This window comes from Esox lucius, chromosome 21 (genome assembly GCF_011004845.1).
Source record: "Esox lucius isolate fEsoLuc1 chromosome 21, fEsoLuc1.pri, whole genome shotgun sequence".
Taxonomy (NCBI): Eukaryota; Metazoa; Chordata; class Actinopteri; order Esociformes; family Esocidae; genus Esox; species Esox lucius.
The window spans coordinates 16,652,634-16,668,070 of record NC_047589.1 but is presented as its reverse complement, the minus strand read 5'-3'; the positions used below and the strand labels follow the sequence as shown (position 1 = coordinate 16,668,070).

The window sequence follows — 15,437 nt, the reverse complement described above, 5'->3', positions numbered from 1 at the left end:
GCTCTGATCCTGTTTGTGCTCTAGCCACCTGTCTCCCAGACTCTCAGCCCCTAACACATAAATAAAGGGATGGAGCGATGCAGCGGACATGGAGGTGATGGATAGTCATACAGAGCTAGTCTGTGCAACATGGTGTTGGGGGAGGACACCTCGAGACCAGAGTTAACAACAGGGAGAAACGCAGTGCTTCCAACAACAACGCAGACCTGTAGCTGTCGCTATCTGCTATGGGTTAACACTGCTTGTCTGTTTAATGCTTAGCCTTTGTCTATATCTCTCTGTCTTTGCTTTCCATCTCGCTCTCTCTTTTTATTTTGCCTGTTAAAAAAGAGAGGGTGTGTGTGGATGGTAAGGCTAATTTAGTCCCCTTATAGAGGTCAGTTTTATTTTGGATTTGGAATATTTTATTTTCTGGAACAACGCAGCCAGTTCCACTTTCTGTCTGTCTGTCTCTCTGGTGTTATTTCACCTACAACTTGAATAAAATCAATTACCATGGGTAGCTTGGGGCATGCTTTCCTGTTGGAGGAGTGGTGTTGTAGTACAGTTGTGACCAAAATGATATGCACCTATATCCTATGTATGTTGAAGGAATAGTATAATACTGTCAACTGTATTTCTGTTGTGGCACAGTGGACACTGAAACATACACTACCGTTCCAAAGTTTGGGATCGCTTAGAAATGTCCTTGTTTTCCATGAAAACGTGCTTGAAATTAGTTTGAATTGGAAATCTAGCAAACTGAATAGGAAATATAGTCATTGACAAGGTTAGAAATAATCATTGGCATAATAATTCTGTTCTTCAAATGTTGCTTTAATCAAGGAGTCCTCTATTTCCAGCATTTACAGCCTTACAGACCTTTCACCCTGTGATTCCTGAAGCCCTTCCCACAAGTTAGTTTGGCTTGATGGGCACTTCTTACGTACCATACGATCAAGCTTCTCCCATAGCTCAATAGGGTTAAGATCCGGTAACTGTGCTGGCCACTCCATTATAGACAGAATACCAGCGGACTGCTTCTTCCCAAAAAAGTTTTTGCGTAGTTTGGAACTTTGCTTTGGGTCGTTGTTTTGTTGTAGGAGGAAATTGGCACCAATCAATCGCCATTCACAGGGTATGGCATGGTGTTGCAAAATAGTGATAGCCTTCCTTCTTCAAGATCCCTTTTACCCTATGCAAATCTCCCACTTCACCACCACCACCAAAGCACCCCCAGACCATCACATTGCCTCCAAAATGCTTGACAGATGGTGTCAAGCACTCCTCCAGCATCTTTTCATTCGGTCTGCGTCTCACAAATGTTCTTCTTCACCTCAAACTTAGATTTGTCTATCCATAACACTTTTTTTTCAGTCTTTCTCCAGTGTCTGTGTTCTCTTGCTCATCTTAATCTTTTATTTTTATTGGCCAGTCTGAGACATGGCTTTTTCTTTGCATCTCTGCCTAAGAAGGCCAGCATCCCTGGAGTTACCTCTTCACTGTTGAGTTTGAGACTGGTGTTTTGGGGGTACTATTTAAGGAAGCTGCCAGTTGAGGAACTGTGAGGGATCCGTTTTTCAAACTAAACTCTAATGTATTCATCCTCTTGTTCAGTTGTGCACCGGGGCCTCCCCCTCCTCTTTCTGTTCTGTTTAGAACCTGTTCTGTGAGATTTCTGTTTCTTGGCAATTTCTCGCATGGAATAGCCTTCATTTCCCAGAGCGAGAATAGACTGACGAGATTTCAGAAGAAAGTTATTTGTTTCTGGCCATTTTGAGCCTGTAATCGAACCCACAATTGACTGAGGCGGGCACTAAGACTGAGGCGGGCACCTTCACTGGCACTGAGATGGGCACTGACACTGGCAATGAGACGGACGCTCACACTCTGACGGGCACTGACATTGACACAGGCACTGACATTGACACAGGCACTGACATTGACACAGGCACTGACATTGACACAGGCACTGACATTGACACAGGCACTGACATTGACACAGGCGCTGACATTGACACAGGCACTGAGACAGAACAAATCCCTTTGTTTAAATGGTTTAATATCCTTCTGATCCTACATCTACAGAGAGACCAGAACCGCACACTGGAACTGATATTTCTGCACTTGGTGTGTTTGTGAATGTGTATGTCTGTATAAATGTCTCTGACCTGGCACAACCACGTCTTTGTGACTATTTATCTAAAACTGTGTCATCCTCGTGTCTGTCGGCGCACTCTTTGACATACTTCTCTGTCATCCTACTGTCACCCCTGTCTAAGAATACACTGAGCCTCTCACTTATAACTTGACTCACAAGTCGTCTATATTTCCTCATCGATTTGCTGATTCGTCAAGACAAATGATCTTGTGGATATGATTTGGTAACTTCAGTGCCACTGTCGCTTACTTTCACCACTAATGCCATTATTGTGAATAGTCAGATTAATGTAATAGTTAGATTTAAAACATTACATTGTTTTCCAAAAATAAAGTGCAAGCACCAGCTTGCACTGCTGGTGCTAACACATGCTATGATCAATTATACCAAAATCTGATTATGCTGTTTACATGCCCTAATAATTATGAAGATTGAAAAACAACGTGTATAATTTATGTTGTAACTTTACACCGATTAAGATGAGCAGAGTAAGGTCTTCCCTCAGCCTACTCAGACATATACACTTGTACATACATTTATTAGTGTCTGTCAAGAGGCGCTCTGGAAGTAGCGCGTTCAATGAGGGCTTGAATCTAATGTTTTATTACATAGTGTTTTTTATTTGTATAAAACACCATAACTACATCTAACATCGTTCTACTTGGCGAAGAACGCAACACGTCCAGGCCTAAATCTACATAATGTGTATAATAAGATAGAAACAGGGCATCTTCCATTCCAGTCTGTCAGATAAATTCCAGTGTACTTCCTCCACTTCCACAAAGTGGAAAATACAATTCTACCAGAGAAGTAAAATAAGCATTTTTATTGCAGAAGTTCCATGAGCGGACGTGTTCTGTAATTTATTTGTATGCCATTGTAGCGGTTTCATGTTAATGATTTTCGAACACTCGCTTGCTGGAAATAAATGGGTTTTGCGTCTTTCAGACTGAATCCACACAGTTGGTACATGAGCTATATTGGACACGGTGTCCTGTTGTGCTGTAATTATGGGAACTCAGCATGACGTCCATTTTAAATGGGCTACAGAGACAATGTGATCCTCATTCTGAGTCAGACTGCCAGAGAGGTGCTGACTTGTGTGGAGGAAGGTGTTAGCTCATATTAGTGCGTTTTCACTTTCCCCACTAAGAGCCTGAGAGTGACGAGTATCTCTCCTCTGTTTCATCCCTCCATCGGGGTGTGTCTGTGTGCGCATATTGGTATGCACATGGTGGGGGGTTAACAGTTGTCTCACAGCAGACAGATGTTAACAGACCTCCAGGTTTAGGATTCATACCTCAGTCCTCCATGGGCCAATAGCTTTATTCACACCTTCCTCAATGTCGTTCACACACCCCTGTTCGGGGACACTCTCTCTTTCTCCCTCTCACTCTTTGTCTCTTGCACTCATCTGTCTCCCATTTTTGCTTCTGACGCTTCCTCCAATCTCCTTCTTTCTGTTTGTCCCTCTGGTGTCCCCTGTCCTTCTCCACAACATCACTTGTAGTCCCTAACATGTCACAGCGTTTTTCATTTCTTGCTCAAGGATAGTTTTCTATTCAGTATATTGCAGGCATTTTTCTTCTATGTCCTCTTGAACAACAAATACATTGCAATCACATGTCCCTGCTTTTGGTCTACACCAGAGAGAAAACCGTAATCATACTGTATGAGTTTAGTCCAACCATCCCTTCAGCCCAGAGTAATACCAACACTTCTGTCACATCACTGCTTTCTTTCCATGTTGTTCTAGTGTTTGACTCTAGTCTGGGATCAGAGCCATGCTAAGGCAAATGATATTCAGAAACACCAGGGTTTTCTTTCTGGAGATTTATCTTCAGTCTCGTGTGGCTTAGTGAAGCCTACGTCAGTAGGGCATTACAAGAGGAGGGTAGGGACTGGTAAATAATGCCCCGTCTTCTCTTCATCCTCTGTGGTTCTTAAAATGGTGTGTGTGTGTTTGGTTGTGTGCTCACAAGTGTATTGGAGTGTGTGTGTGTGTGGGTGGGGGGTTTGGTGTTCATTTTATAACATTTTATCTTTGGTGTTAAGATTTGTGTTGTAGGGTTAGTGGACAAGAGAATGGCATAATACACCTGAATAGGAACTAAAGCAGTTAAGGAACACCCAAACACACGCTCTTGTTCTTAGAAGGTCTGGTGGAACAATGTGTCATATGAGGCCTGCATAGGTAAATAACAAAAGCGTGAGAGATTCCTGAGGTGATAGCCACTGACTAAATGCACCAACGAAGGATACGCAACAGATATAAGAAATCTAGTCCCAGTTGAGAGGTTTGCTCTCTTGACAACATAAAAAAAAATCAACATAACGCTAATTCAACAGTGTGAACGTCAAAATCACCCCCTTTGCACAAGCTCATCCGTGACCAACTCCAGCCGCCCTCTCTTTGAGAGAGAGATCTGAAATCTGTAACGGCAAAGCGTTGGGGTTGAGGATATGTAAATCCTTTGTGAGCGCAGCATGGCTAACCATTTGTCACTGTCTGTCAGTCCGGCTGACCATCCGTCAGTCCCACAACTCTTTCTGTCAGGTGAACAGGCTCTGTATGAAATATGCATGACCTTTAACCCAGCACAATTAGTAACTACCACCACTGGCGTCAGACAGAGCCTTAAAGCGAAATAGATGAATCTGTACCAAAAGGCTAGTTGGGGGATAGTACAGTACTTTAAGTCGATTAGGGAGTCTTCTCCCCCCGTGCTGTGTGGGTATCAGGATCATTAGCAACCAGTCAGGTTTTTATTAGCGTTTTTTTTTTCTGGTCTGGAACCAGACAGCCAAGTTCTCAGCTCTACAAACCATATTGCTGACTCAGGAGGTGGATCCAAATGACACCCCGTTCCCTATTTAGTGCTCTAAGTTTGGGGCCGGTCACCACTTGCGGGTAACCTGATTAAAGTGTATTGAAGCCACCGACCTCTGTGGACTTCCAGTCGAGTTGTAGGAATGTGAGTTCAAATTCAGTCGAAGCTCAGACTGTGCAATGAGAGAGGCGAGGTGATGGATGTGGTTGTCAGCTGTTGATAACGCTGATTCCAACAAAATATTGTGGAAATGAAAATCCTTTGCTCGTGGCTTCTCTCTAGTGTATCTAACGTCTCCCAACAAACACACACGCACACATTATACTTTAGCATATTTTATCAGGCATTTCTGCATGGCTAGCCCTTGTCCGATAATTCTGCTGAATGTGCGCCGAAGAGTTTCTTAGCCTCTCTTTCTCCTAGCTAATTATATTCATGCATTAATGAATACGCCCTGCCAGGCAAACATGAGTGCACAGAGGCCTGCTGGCTAAGCCTGCAGTGAAAGGGTTTCTGGAGCTTGCATGATGATCCATACGTTTCTTTCACTTCCATTAAAAAGGCAGTGAACAATGGGTCAAAACGTAAGTTGTGAACACAATACAGTAAGAAAACCAAGGGTCCAACCTCAAGTCTCCATCACAATCCATTCAAATGTTACTGGAGTGTTTAGAACTTAAGAGAGGCCAGAGTTAGGGTGACTAAATCAATGGATAAAAGAAACAAACGGGTTAAAAAGATCATGAGGCTCGCGTATGGAAGACTTGCTACTTTATGAAATAGCCTAGTGCAGGGCTGGCCAACCCTGTTCCTGGAGAGCCACTGTCCTGTAGATTTTCTCTCCAACTCTTATTCAGCACACCTGATTCTAATTAGTAGTTGGATGAAAAGCAGACTCAGGTTAGTCACAAATGAGGCTGAAGAGAAAACCTACAGGACAGTGGCTCTCCAGGAACAGGGTTGGCCAGCCCTTGCCTAGTGCCTATTTTTCAACAGATCATAAATGTTCTTTTAAATGTAATCTGGCCAATGCATGTCGTTATGAACAAATAAAGGTTTTCCAGGGATGGGCAACCATGTCTCCTATGGCTGTGAATATTAGCCCAACTATGTAACTTGTCTATAGGATCGCCTCAGCTTGGGCTGAATGGTTCACGGCGTTGAAAGGCTACCCTCCTACCTGGACCACTCTGTTACCACAACGCTGCAGTTATCTGATGCATTATCTCACAGAATTGTACTTTTTGGATGTAATATTAATTGTTTGTTTAGAATCATATTTTCAGAAAATGTCATCTTTTTGTTCTTAAGTGATTTCATCACAAAGCTTGTTTTCAGCCATTAGAAAAATTTTCTTCACCTCATCCCTTACACTTAAAAACCTAAACGACTTTTCCTCAGGACAATGAGGAAACACTTGGCATGTAGTTTTCTTGTAGTGGCAGGGTAGGTTGTTTGTTTCCATACAGTCTGAAACCCTACCAAACATATACAAATTAGCCACAGTATCACAGACTCCTTGCAGCAGTTTCCCAACTCCAGTTGCTGAGTGACCCAAACAGCATTGACTGATTAAACTAATTGAGGCCTTGGAAGACTAGCTGACCAGTTTAATCAGGTGTCCTTTTCCAGGGTTAGAACAAAGAGTGTTCTATTCAGGGTTCTGGAAGGCTGGCGTTCAGAAACGCTGATCTGTGTACCCATAAACCCCACGGACAGTTGAAAAGCGTTCCAGCCCTCTGCCTCAGGGTAAATCCATAGCGACACGGCCACAGGAAATCCATGGGGAGGATATATGCGACTAAATGACAATAATTAAGACGCATGACAAACGAGCTGTGCTCCCGGATTTTGACAGATCGTCTCGCCTCCCTCCTCTTTCCCTCCTCTTTCCCTCCTTCCTGCCTGCCCACATCATTAGCTGTAACCTTATAGATGATCGAACAGTCTATTGTTGCTGACTGACCAGCCCACTGCTGCCTGCCTGAGTGTGGCGCCAACCTGAGAGTGTAACAAACTCAATTGTGGTCATTAGCCGGAGAAACGCTACTTAAAGCTTGTATGTTCTGGCATACTTTCTGTTTGAGCAAGCAGTGTGATGAAAGAAGTGCCTGTCGGTGTTTGCTTCTGAGGACACATGTCCCCATCTTCAACTCTCCCATGCCTGATGAACTAGACAAAGCCGTAATACAAATTGGACAACATGAATAGAGAGACAGGGAAAAGGTGTGTGGGGGGAGAAAGAATAAAGGTAAGGGAGAAGGAAGACTTACACAGAGAGAAAGGGAAAGAGTAAGCAGAGCTAAAGTCAGCTAGAGGAGGCTCCTGCATGTTTGTCCTTTAATGAGTCATCTGATTGATAACCTACAGGAGGCCCCTGGTCGTTCTGGGTCCTGTGTTGTAGAGCTGTCCTATTGGCTGGCTAATGAGAAGTGATGGTGCTCTGGTGATCTCTCACCCCATCTGACCTGACCTATCCTGTCCTTATGCACAGACAAATTAATAGTTTTAGGGAAATGCTGTGCATTTCACCGGCTATGGTTTTTCATGAATTGTGTTCTACAGGCAGCACTTTTCCAAAGGCAGAAATTGTGTGATCGGTTGCCTCGGCATTGTAAATTTGCATGTTGCCTGCTCTGAGAGGGCCTTGGACCAATGAGTGCACCATGAGGATTACAGTGTGAATCTCTGGGGGGGTCTAATTTTCTCAAAAACAAGTGTCTGGGCCCTTTTAAGACATACCATTACCACTCAGCTGGCAGGTTATTGGGTACACCAGCCGATTCTCCCGCCCCATGGCTCCCTATGGCCGTGTTGCTATATACAGCAGGCCAGCAGGCGTTGAGGCATTCCCATATTGAATGAGCTAAGCACCTTTGACAGGGGTATGGAGGTTGGTGCCAGTTTCTCAGACATGGCCGCTCCTGGGCTTTTTACACTCAACAGTGTTCAGGTTTTACAGAGAATGGTGCGATGAAGAAGAAATACGCCGCCCCCGGACCTGAACCCAGTAGAGCATTTTTGGGATCCGATTGAATGGCCTGTTCACCAAATAAATGTGCCGCCGTGCAATCTACATTGTGTCAGCTTGAACCACTGTAACATGTGGTACTTCTTCGAACACCTTGTAGAATCCATGCCCTACAGAAGTCATGCTGAAAAACGCTTACTCATGGCCTCGGGGCCTGACCTGATACTAGTACTTACAAGTCTAAGCACTAAGTACATTTTAATATAGAAAAAAAAAAAAAGAACAGCATTTAACCCCTAATTGCTGTGGGACTTACTGTAATGTAAGCAATGCACATGGAGTTGTATGACATAAAATCAAATCAACCAATCACCTTGTCAGAGCCGTCTCAAGATCAGGATTCATTCTGAAACCGTGGATAGCCTGGTTGTTGAGGTATCTGTTAGCATGTAGGATATGGCATTGGCGTTTAATACATAGCTGCAAAACAACATAAAAGGGAATTGATACAGGACACCTAACATCAGATCAATTATCCAAGGTCTTCCTGCACAATTATAAAGATCGATAACCCCCAAGAAACCCAAACCAAAACTTCCCTTCAGTAGTCCAGGGGAGTTCCTAATTAAGAGCTAAATGACCAGGTAAAGGGAGTTCATACCTTACAAGTGACCTGTACTGATAATTGATCACTCTTCTTGTAATTGATTTCTGGTCAGTGGGGAACTTCCTGTCCCTAGTCATTTTGGTTTCAATTAGGAATGTCCCTAAACTGGTGTACACAGTCGAACACCATGTGTTGTAGAAAACAGAAGCAGTCTTGTAAAGAGTCAGGAAGACCTCATCAGGAGTCCAAACCTATTAGGTCCTCTGGGTTGCTTTTCCTCTTTTAATGGGCTTAACTGTACACAGGGGTCCCCTCCAGTCACGTCCACCCTCCGCCCACTGCAATGCTATGGGAAATCATTGTTTATTCGGTTCCTCACGCCACCGGCCGCCCATGAACACTAGTAACAAGGCAGGTTGGCCCTCATTGATTTCGATTTTGGACTCTGTATGTGTGTTTGAGCGTGTGTGGACAGGTGTGTGCGGCTGTGTGTTTCACAGAGTTCTGTGGATAACACATCTTCCCCTGAGAGAGAGTGGGGGGGGGGACTGGGTTCACACAGGGGACAGTGGAGAAGGAAGTGGAGAGGAGAGCGATTAGGCGACTCACTGTAGTTTTTACGACGGGACGAAAGACTGCTTCAGTTTTCGAATAAAGAGAATGGTTAAATTGACCATGAATTGAAGATCTAAGATGAACCAGTACCAACCGCCAGACCAGCATCAATGTGCGATGTCTCCTGGAACTGTTCGATGGATGCGACAATATTCTTTCATAAAAATGTCCATTGTTTGGTATTTTTAATACTTCTGAGAAGTCTTTACTGCTGAAGGTCCTGCCGCTATTAAAGTCCCTGAGATCTTTTAGCCTTGTTGACAAAGTAATGGGTACTGGGGCTTTCCAGAATTTTTGCTGGACCGCGTAAGCGGAGCCGACCTAGAAGAGTGAATGTCTCTTACGGAGTCTGTCACTGACTGACTGAATGACTGACTGACTGACAGGACAGAATAAATGTAGCTGGCTACAACTTTACGTAGCTACGTAATAGGAAGCCTGAAATAAAACAGTTCTGGTGGATATTGGAATTTGTTCAGGATAGACAAACACTTTGCAGGCTTCACGATTCAGTTATCGTTAGTGATGGCCATTCAAGGCTTCATTACCGTTCTTCTAGCAGCAGGATATTATGCTAGCAGTGCTAACTCAGATTTTCTTTTTCAAAATGAAAGCCATCATTGAATTATATAAGTTAATAGAGTTAACAATCACCCGTGCCTCTACTGTGTCCCCCATGTCTTCCCCATGCCTCTTCTGTCTCCCCCATGTCTTCCCCATGCCTCTTCTGTCTCCCCCATGTCTTCCCCATGCCTCTACTGTCTCCCTCATGTCTCCCCCGTGCCTCTACTGTCTCCCCCGTGCCTCTACTGTCTCCCCTGTGCCTCTACTGTCTCCACCGTGCCTCTACTGTCTCCCCCGTGCCTCTACTGTCTCCCCCATGTATTCCCCATGCTTCTACTCTCCCCCATGTCTTCCTCGTGCCTTTTTTGTCTCCCCTGTGTCCCCCAGTGCATCTACTGTCTCCCCCATGTCTGCACTGTGGTTCCTCAGTATTCCACTCATACTCCTCTCCCTTCATTTCAGACTGTCAGAGAAAGAGGGAGGTGGGGAAGACAGATGGAAGTAGGAGGAGAATTGTAGAGTAGGGGTGCTTTGTTGATTCCACCCCCCCCCCCCAACCTCATCAGACCAATGGAAAACAAGACCAATTTAGTTCTGACACTGTGGGATGTTGTCTGTGTACGTGCTTCTGTCAACAGTGATCATTCTGACAAGCCACAGTCCTATATGTATGGACCCAGATGACTCCCGACCATGCCACACACAACCAGGCTCTGCCAACTACAATACACTGTCTAACACGCAAGTGACAGTGAACCCTCCTATAGAATCAGTCATGTTACTGGTGAAGGAGTGAACCGTCCAGTATAGTGTCAACCATGTTACTGGTGAAGGAGTGAACCGTCCAGTATAGTGTCAACCATGTTACTGGTGAAGGAGTGAACCGTCCAGTATAGTGTCAACCATGTTACTGGTGAAGGAGTGAACCGTCCTGTATAGTGTAAACCATGTTACTGGTGAAGGAGTGAACCGTCCAGTATAGTGTAAACCATGTTACTGGTGAAGGAGTGAACTCTGCTGTATAGAATTAACCATGTTACTGGTGAATGAGTGAACCCTCCTATAAAGTCAACAATGTTACTTGTGAAGCAGTGAACCCTCATGTATAGAGTCAATCATGTTACTGGTGAAAGAGTGTACTTTCATTTTTAGTCAATCCTGTTACGTAAACATGGGTCTGATTTTCCATTTGTAGTCTTACAATCTATGTCAGTTTCAACATGTCCCACACTACCTAATGGATGTTCTGCTGAGACTGGCACAGGGACATATTGTCATAAACATATTCAAGACATATTATATCAAGCCATGTTCATAACAGCTAAGTGTAGTCAATCGAACGCATTCAAAGTGAAATGTTACTCAGGTATGTGTAATCAAACTGTAACGAGATACCCCTTCATGCTTTCAAGTAATTGCAACGTGTTATACTGACAAGTACACCTATCAATTCGCATGACCCTGGTCAATGGCCATCAATTTCCTCCCCTGCCTCTTTAGTGACTCCTTTAATCCCGGACAATGCATCATTCATCTGGGTGTATTATTCTGTCCCCCTATTGATTCTTTCTTTATGACACAATGGATTGTTTTCTCTTTCTCTCAGCGTCTCAGTCTTCCAAATCATCCATCAACGGGAGCGTCCGATACGATTATGCAGAGACGCACTGGTCTGTTATGACACTGCTGAGTGCCCCGCCCCGCCACATATTGACAGCATGAGTAATCCTGCACCTCTTTTACAGAGCTCCTTCCATCAGTCACCCCTCTTCCGCTTCCCCGGGGTTCCTACTCTCCTATAGACTCCCACGTGCCTTTTTTCCCTGCATCCACCTCTTCTGGTCTTACCTGCTCGCTCCTGGTGATGCTGGCAGGTAGCTGTGGTCACGGAAGCAGATAAGCGGTCCTAGGGGTTGCCGGTTGAATCCTGGGTCAGTCGGGTTAAGATGGGGCATGATTTTGATTCCACGTTGTCCACTGTTTTGCACTTGAACAAGGCACTTATCTCCTTGTAATTGCTCTATAGGCTCTGTAGTGTGGCTGACCCTTTTACACCCACCCCCTGTAGGTGTCTGTCTCAAGGAGTTGTGTTCTCAGTATAATGGACAGTAAGGTGCTTATCTTCTGTCCTTGTACCTCTAATATCTGAGTCTGTCCCTGCTCTTCATCATGGTTTTGATGTCCGCGTAAGGCAGGGAGAACTATCTCTCTAAGGTCTTTGTTCTTCCAGACACTGAAGGCCCCCAGAGGCCAGTGGAGTGGCTCCTAGCCCCCTGACCAAACCCCTCCTCCTGGGCCACAGCACCACGCCTGGGTGAGCAGCAGCTCTGGAGGAGTCAGGAGGGGACAGCCACTCCTCGGGCCCCAGGAGAGGGGCTCGAGACTGGGGAAATACAGATATATGTCGAACCAGTCACTGCCTGAGACTTCCATCACACTGATAGACAGGGCAGGACGCCCAACTCCATTTCAGATTTGCCAATACTTTCGAGATAAGTAAGGAAATAGAACAGTCTAAGGAATTACATTTTAAATTTTTTTACTTATATAGACATGCTCGAACAGGAGATGACATTATAGAAGGTTGAATTAGCCTTTTGTTGAGGTATGAGCCCTAACAGTGAGTCAAAGTTAGAGCAGAACGCACCAGTAGAACTTGTAAATGCTGATAAGTTTAATGAGATATACATTTTGTCAAAAGGGAAATGTTAACTGGGTGCATTATTAATGTAAAATGTGTTTCATCCATGCAGTGTGAAAGTCACAACTGTGTGCGCGTGCAAGCGCATGCGTGTTTGTATGTGTGAAAAAGAGTTTCACAGTCTCTGAATGACTTTTAATTTCAGTACTGTCCCTTCAGTAAATACTGTGTTAGAACTGATCTTGTTTCACAAATCCAAGCTGAGCAGGCTCTTGACATTTGTCTGGTTTGCAATTAAACTTTTCCTCAAATGGCACTCTTCATTTACCCTCAGGGAGTGGGTCATGGGCCTAAGAATCAGCAGACATCTGTACCCATCTGCTCCTCTTCCTCTTTCCCTGGTGTCTCTCTTCTCGTGTCCTTCTTACCCCACCCTTATCTTTGCCCTCCTCTCCTCATTGATTGTTCTCTTACTGCTTCTACTCTTTACCTTTCCCTTTTACCTCCTCACCTCTTTACCTCCTCTCCTTATTACTTCTCCTCTGTACCTCGTGTCTTCCCTCCTGTTCACTGCTGTCTTCGTCCCCTCTCTGCAGGTGTTTACAACCGGTCTTGGTCTTCAACCTGTCTTCAGCATCTCTTGTTCTTCATATTCCTCACCCCAATGTCTCACTCCACCTCTCACTCTGTCCCTCACTCCATCTCTCTCTCACTGTCACTTTCCTCAGCCCTGTGGGTGGTTTTCCCTCACAGCGAGAGATTGAGCAAGCAGTGGACTGGAAAGGAGTCTCTGTCTCTCTCTCACTCCCTCCTTACCCCCCTCCTCGTTTTATCCTCACCCCGAGCGGCCCAGTTCTGAAATAATTGTCTTTGTGAATTCCCTCTTCCTCTGCGGGATAATCCCCAGTTGAAGCTGTTTAGCCTCACATAGATAAAGACTGAAAGAGAAAGGAGAAAGGGACATGGGTTTCGGTGTGTGGGAAACACTCTTTGATTATGGCCTGTTTATTCAGCCCTGTTTATGAATGACGGGAGTCTATGCAGTGACTACTTGAATGAAGGCGTTGAACTGAATACTGCCCGTTTGATAATGGATTGTAGTTTGATCTGAGATACAATAGTGGAGTTGTGAGTGAACTTCCTTGTGGTGTGTGGACCCTAAATACATGTTGTTCTCCTCCGCAGTCTATATGGCCGACACATGCAGGCCAACCCCGAGCCACCGAAGAAGAACAACGACAAGACCAAGAAGATCAGCCGCAAGCCCTTGGCTGCCAAAAACAAATGAGGAAGTGGAGGAATGAGAAGATGACCACCTGTTTGTCTGCGCTGGACCTCACTGCATGTGCCTTGGCCCCTTTTTCTATTTATCAGAGGAACACAGACATCCATTTTGTATTACTGTACTGCGTGAATGACGTTCCACTAGTGTGTGACTTGTGCTGTCGGCTTCCTCCTCAGTCAACTACCCCAGTTAAACGATCTAGCAGTATTCGGTAAAACCTCTAACACGTCAAACCAATTCATGAAACGTTTCACGTTTTTGACAGCGGGGGTTTGAACCCTCAGCGTTGTTGTCACTTCATGTGTGATGGAGTGAAATCGTTTTCCAAATCATATCCGCAGTGGTCAGATCTTTTCGTTCATGTACTTCGTCCTGACGGGGGCCGATGCTAATTTCTGTATTTAGCTTTATGCCATTAGTATTTATATTACAACACAAAGCACCCTATAGACGGGCCGCATTAGTTTCACCCCACATTTGATTTGATCCGGCTTACCAAAGAGGGGGGGGGGGGGGGGGTAAAAGGGAGGAGGTGAGGGGAGTATGGGCCAAATGAAAAGGGCTCTGTACGACCCCTCCATCACTCTCTGGCGACTGCTTGTCTCTGCTGTGGTGAGGCGGGTTGAATAAAGGCAAGCGCTGCAGCCCAAGGGGAGAGAGGGATTTTAGATGGCTTTAAAGGGTCTTAACTGTGTCTGTTGTATCCGGCCCTGGAGGGGATGAGACGGCCGTAAAGTCACTGTCTGTTACCTTCTCTGTGTCTCGCCTTCTTCACAGCCTTGTTTTCTAACGTACAGATATGTATCTCCGCGGTCTCCCGAGGTCAATTGTGCTATCCGGGCTACGGCGGCCAGCAGTGCCCAAAACACCCCCGGAGCCCATTTAATAAAGGGTAACATGTAGCTCGTCACAATGGGATGGCCATGTTACAGCAATATCTGTGGTACGGGACGCAAGCCGAAACAATGTGCTGTCTTACACATGCAGTCCTCTGTAGTCATGGCGAGGATCTCAATCCCACACTACACTGTAGCACTTCTCAATGATCTGGAGACCCAGGTGTATTTCAAAAATGTTGGCTGTTCCATTTTCTTCTGTGACATTAAAATACATGTGCAACTATCTGGGACAAGCCATAGACTATCCATTGATAGCCTGAATCTTTACTGAAAGGTGTTATTTTTAAACATACCACAGAGCCCTGTTGCTACCGACTGTCCGTAACATTATCAGCTTAATAATGTCAGTGAAAATAATGCTTTTGATCTGGATCTTATCAAGCCAGGTGCTACAATATACTGTATGTGTTCTGTTTTTGAATATATTTTAAATAAAGCAAAACCTTTTGTTTGAAATTCCATTTTGGTCAGTGTCAGCTCGAACCCTTCGCTAACTCCTACAGGGTTGGTTTCTAGAGGAGCAAAACACTGAACTTAACGCACAGCGGGTCAGTCATGTAGAACACACCCCCTAAGTCGCCCAAGTCACACCTCACTCCCCCGTTCACACACACCTCGCTGTCATAACGCCAGTTGGACGGGAAGGTGAGATCTACTTAGAGCTGACCTTTCAGCTGCATCGCTCCTGGTAACCAGCTGATGACTCTTAGTAACTGTGTGTGTGCGTGTGTGTCGGGCCACCGTGGCGCTGCCTGTCCTGCTCGTTCACACACACAAGCACAGCAGGCACGTCTGCCAACCTCTTAGAGGCAGAAACATGACATGCATCCACACATTACCTCTCCTCCTCGTTCTCAGTCTTACCTAATACCCTCTTACTCACT

The 15,437-nt window shown here is 45.1% G+C and overlaps 1 protein-coding gene across 3 annotated transcripts in view; it reads left to right on the top strand.

The window, feature by feature from the left end:
* rsu1 (Ras suppressor protein 1) overlaps nucleotides 1-15,012 on the top strand; it is a 30,389-nt gene extending 15,377 nt beyond the window's left edge. For all 3 annotated transcript variants that reach the window (XM_013139579.3, XM_013139581.4, XM_013139580.4), the window contains exon 9: nucleotides 13,555-15,012. In XM_013139579.3, the coding sequence (XP_012995033.1) occupies nucleotides 13,555-13,657 (103 nt within the window). In that variant the 3' untranslated portion in view covers nucleotides 13,658-15,012. The remainder of the gene's footprint in view (nucleotides 1-13,554) is intronic.
* Nucleotides 15,013-15,437: the final 425 nt, after the last annotated feature.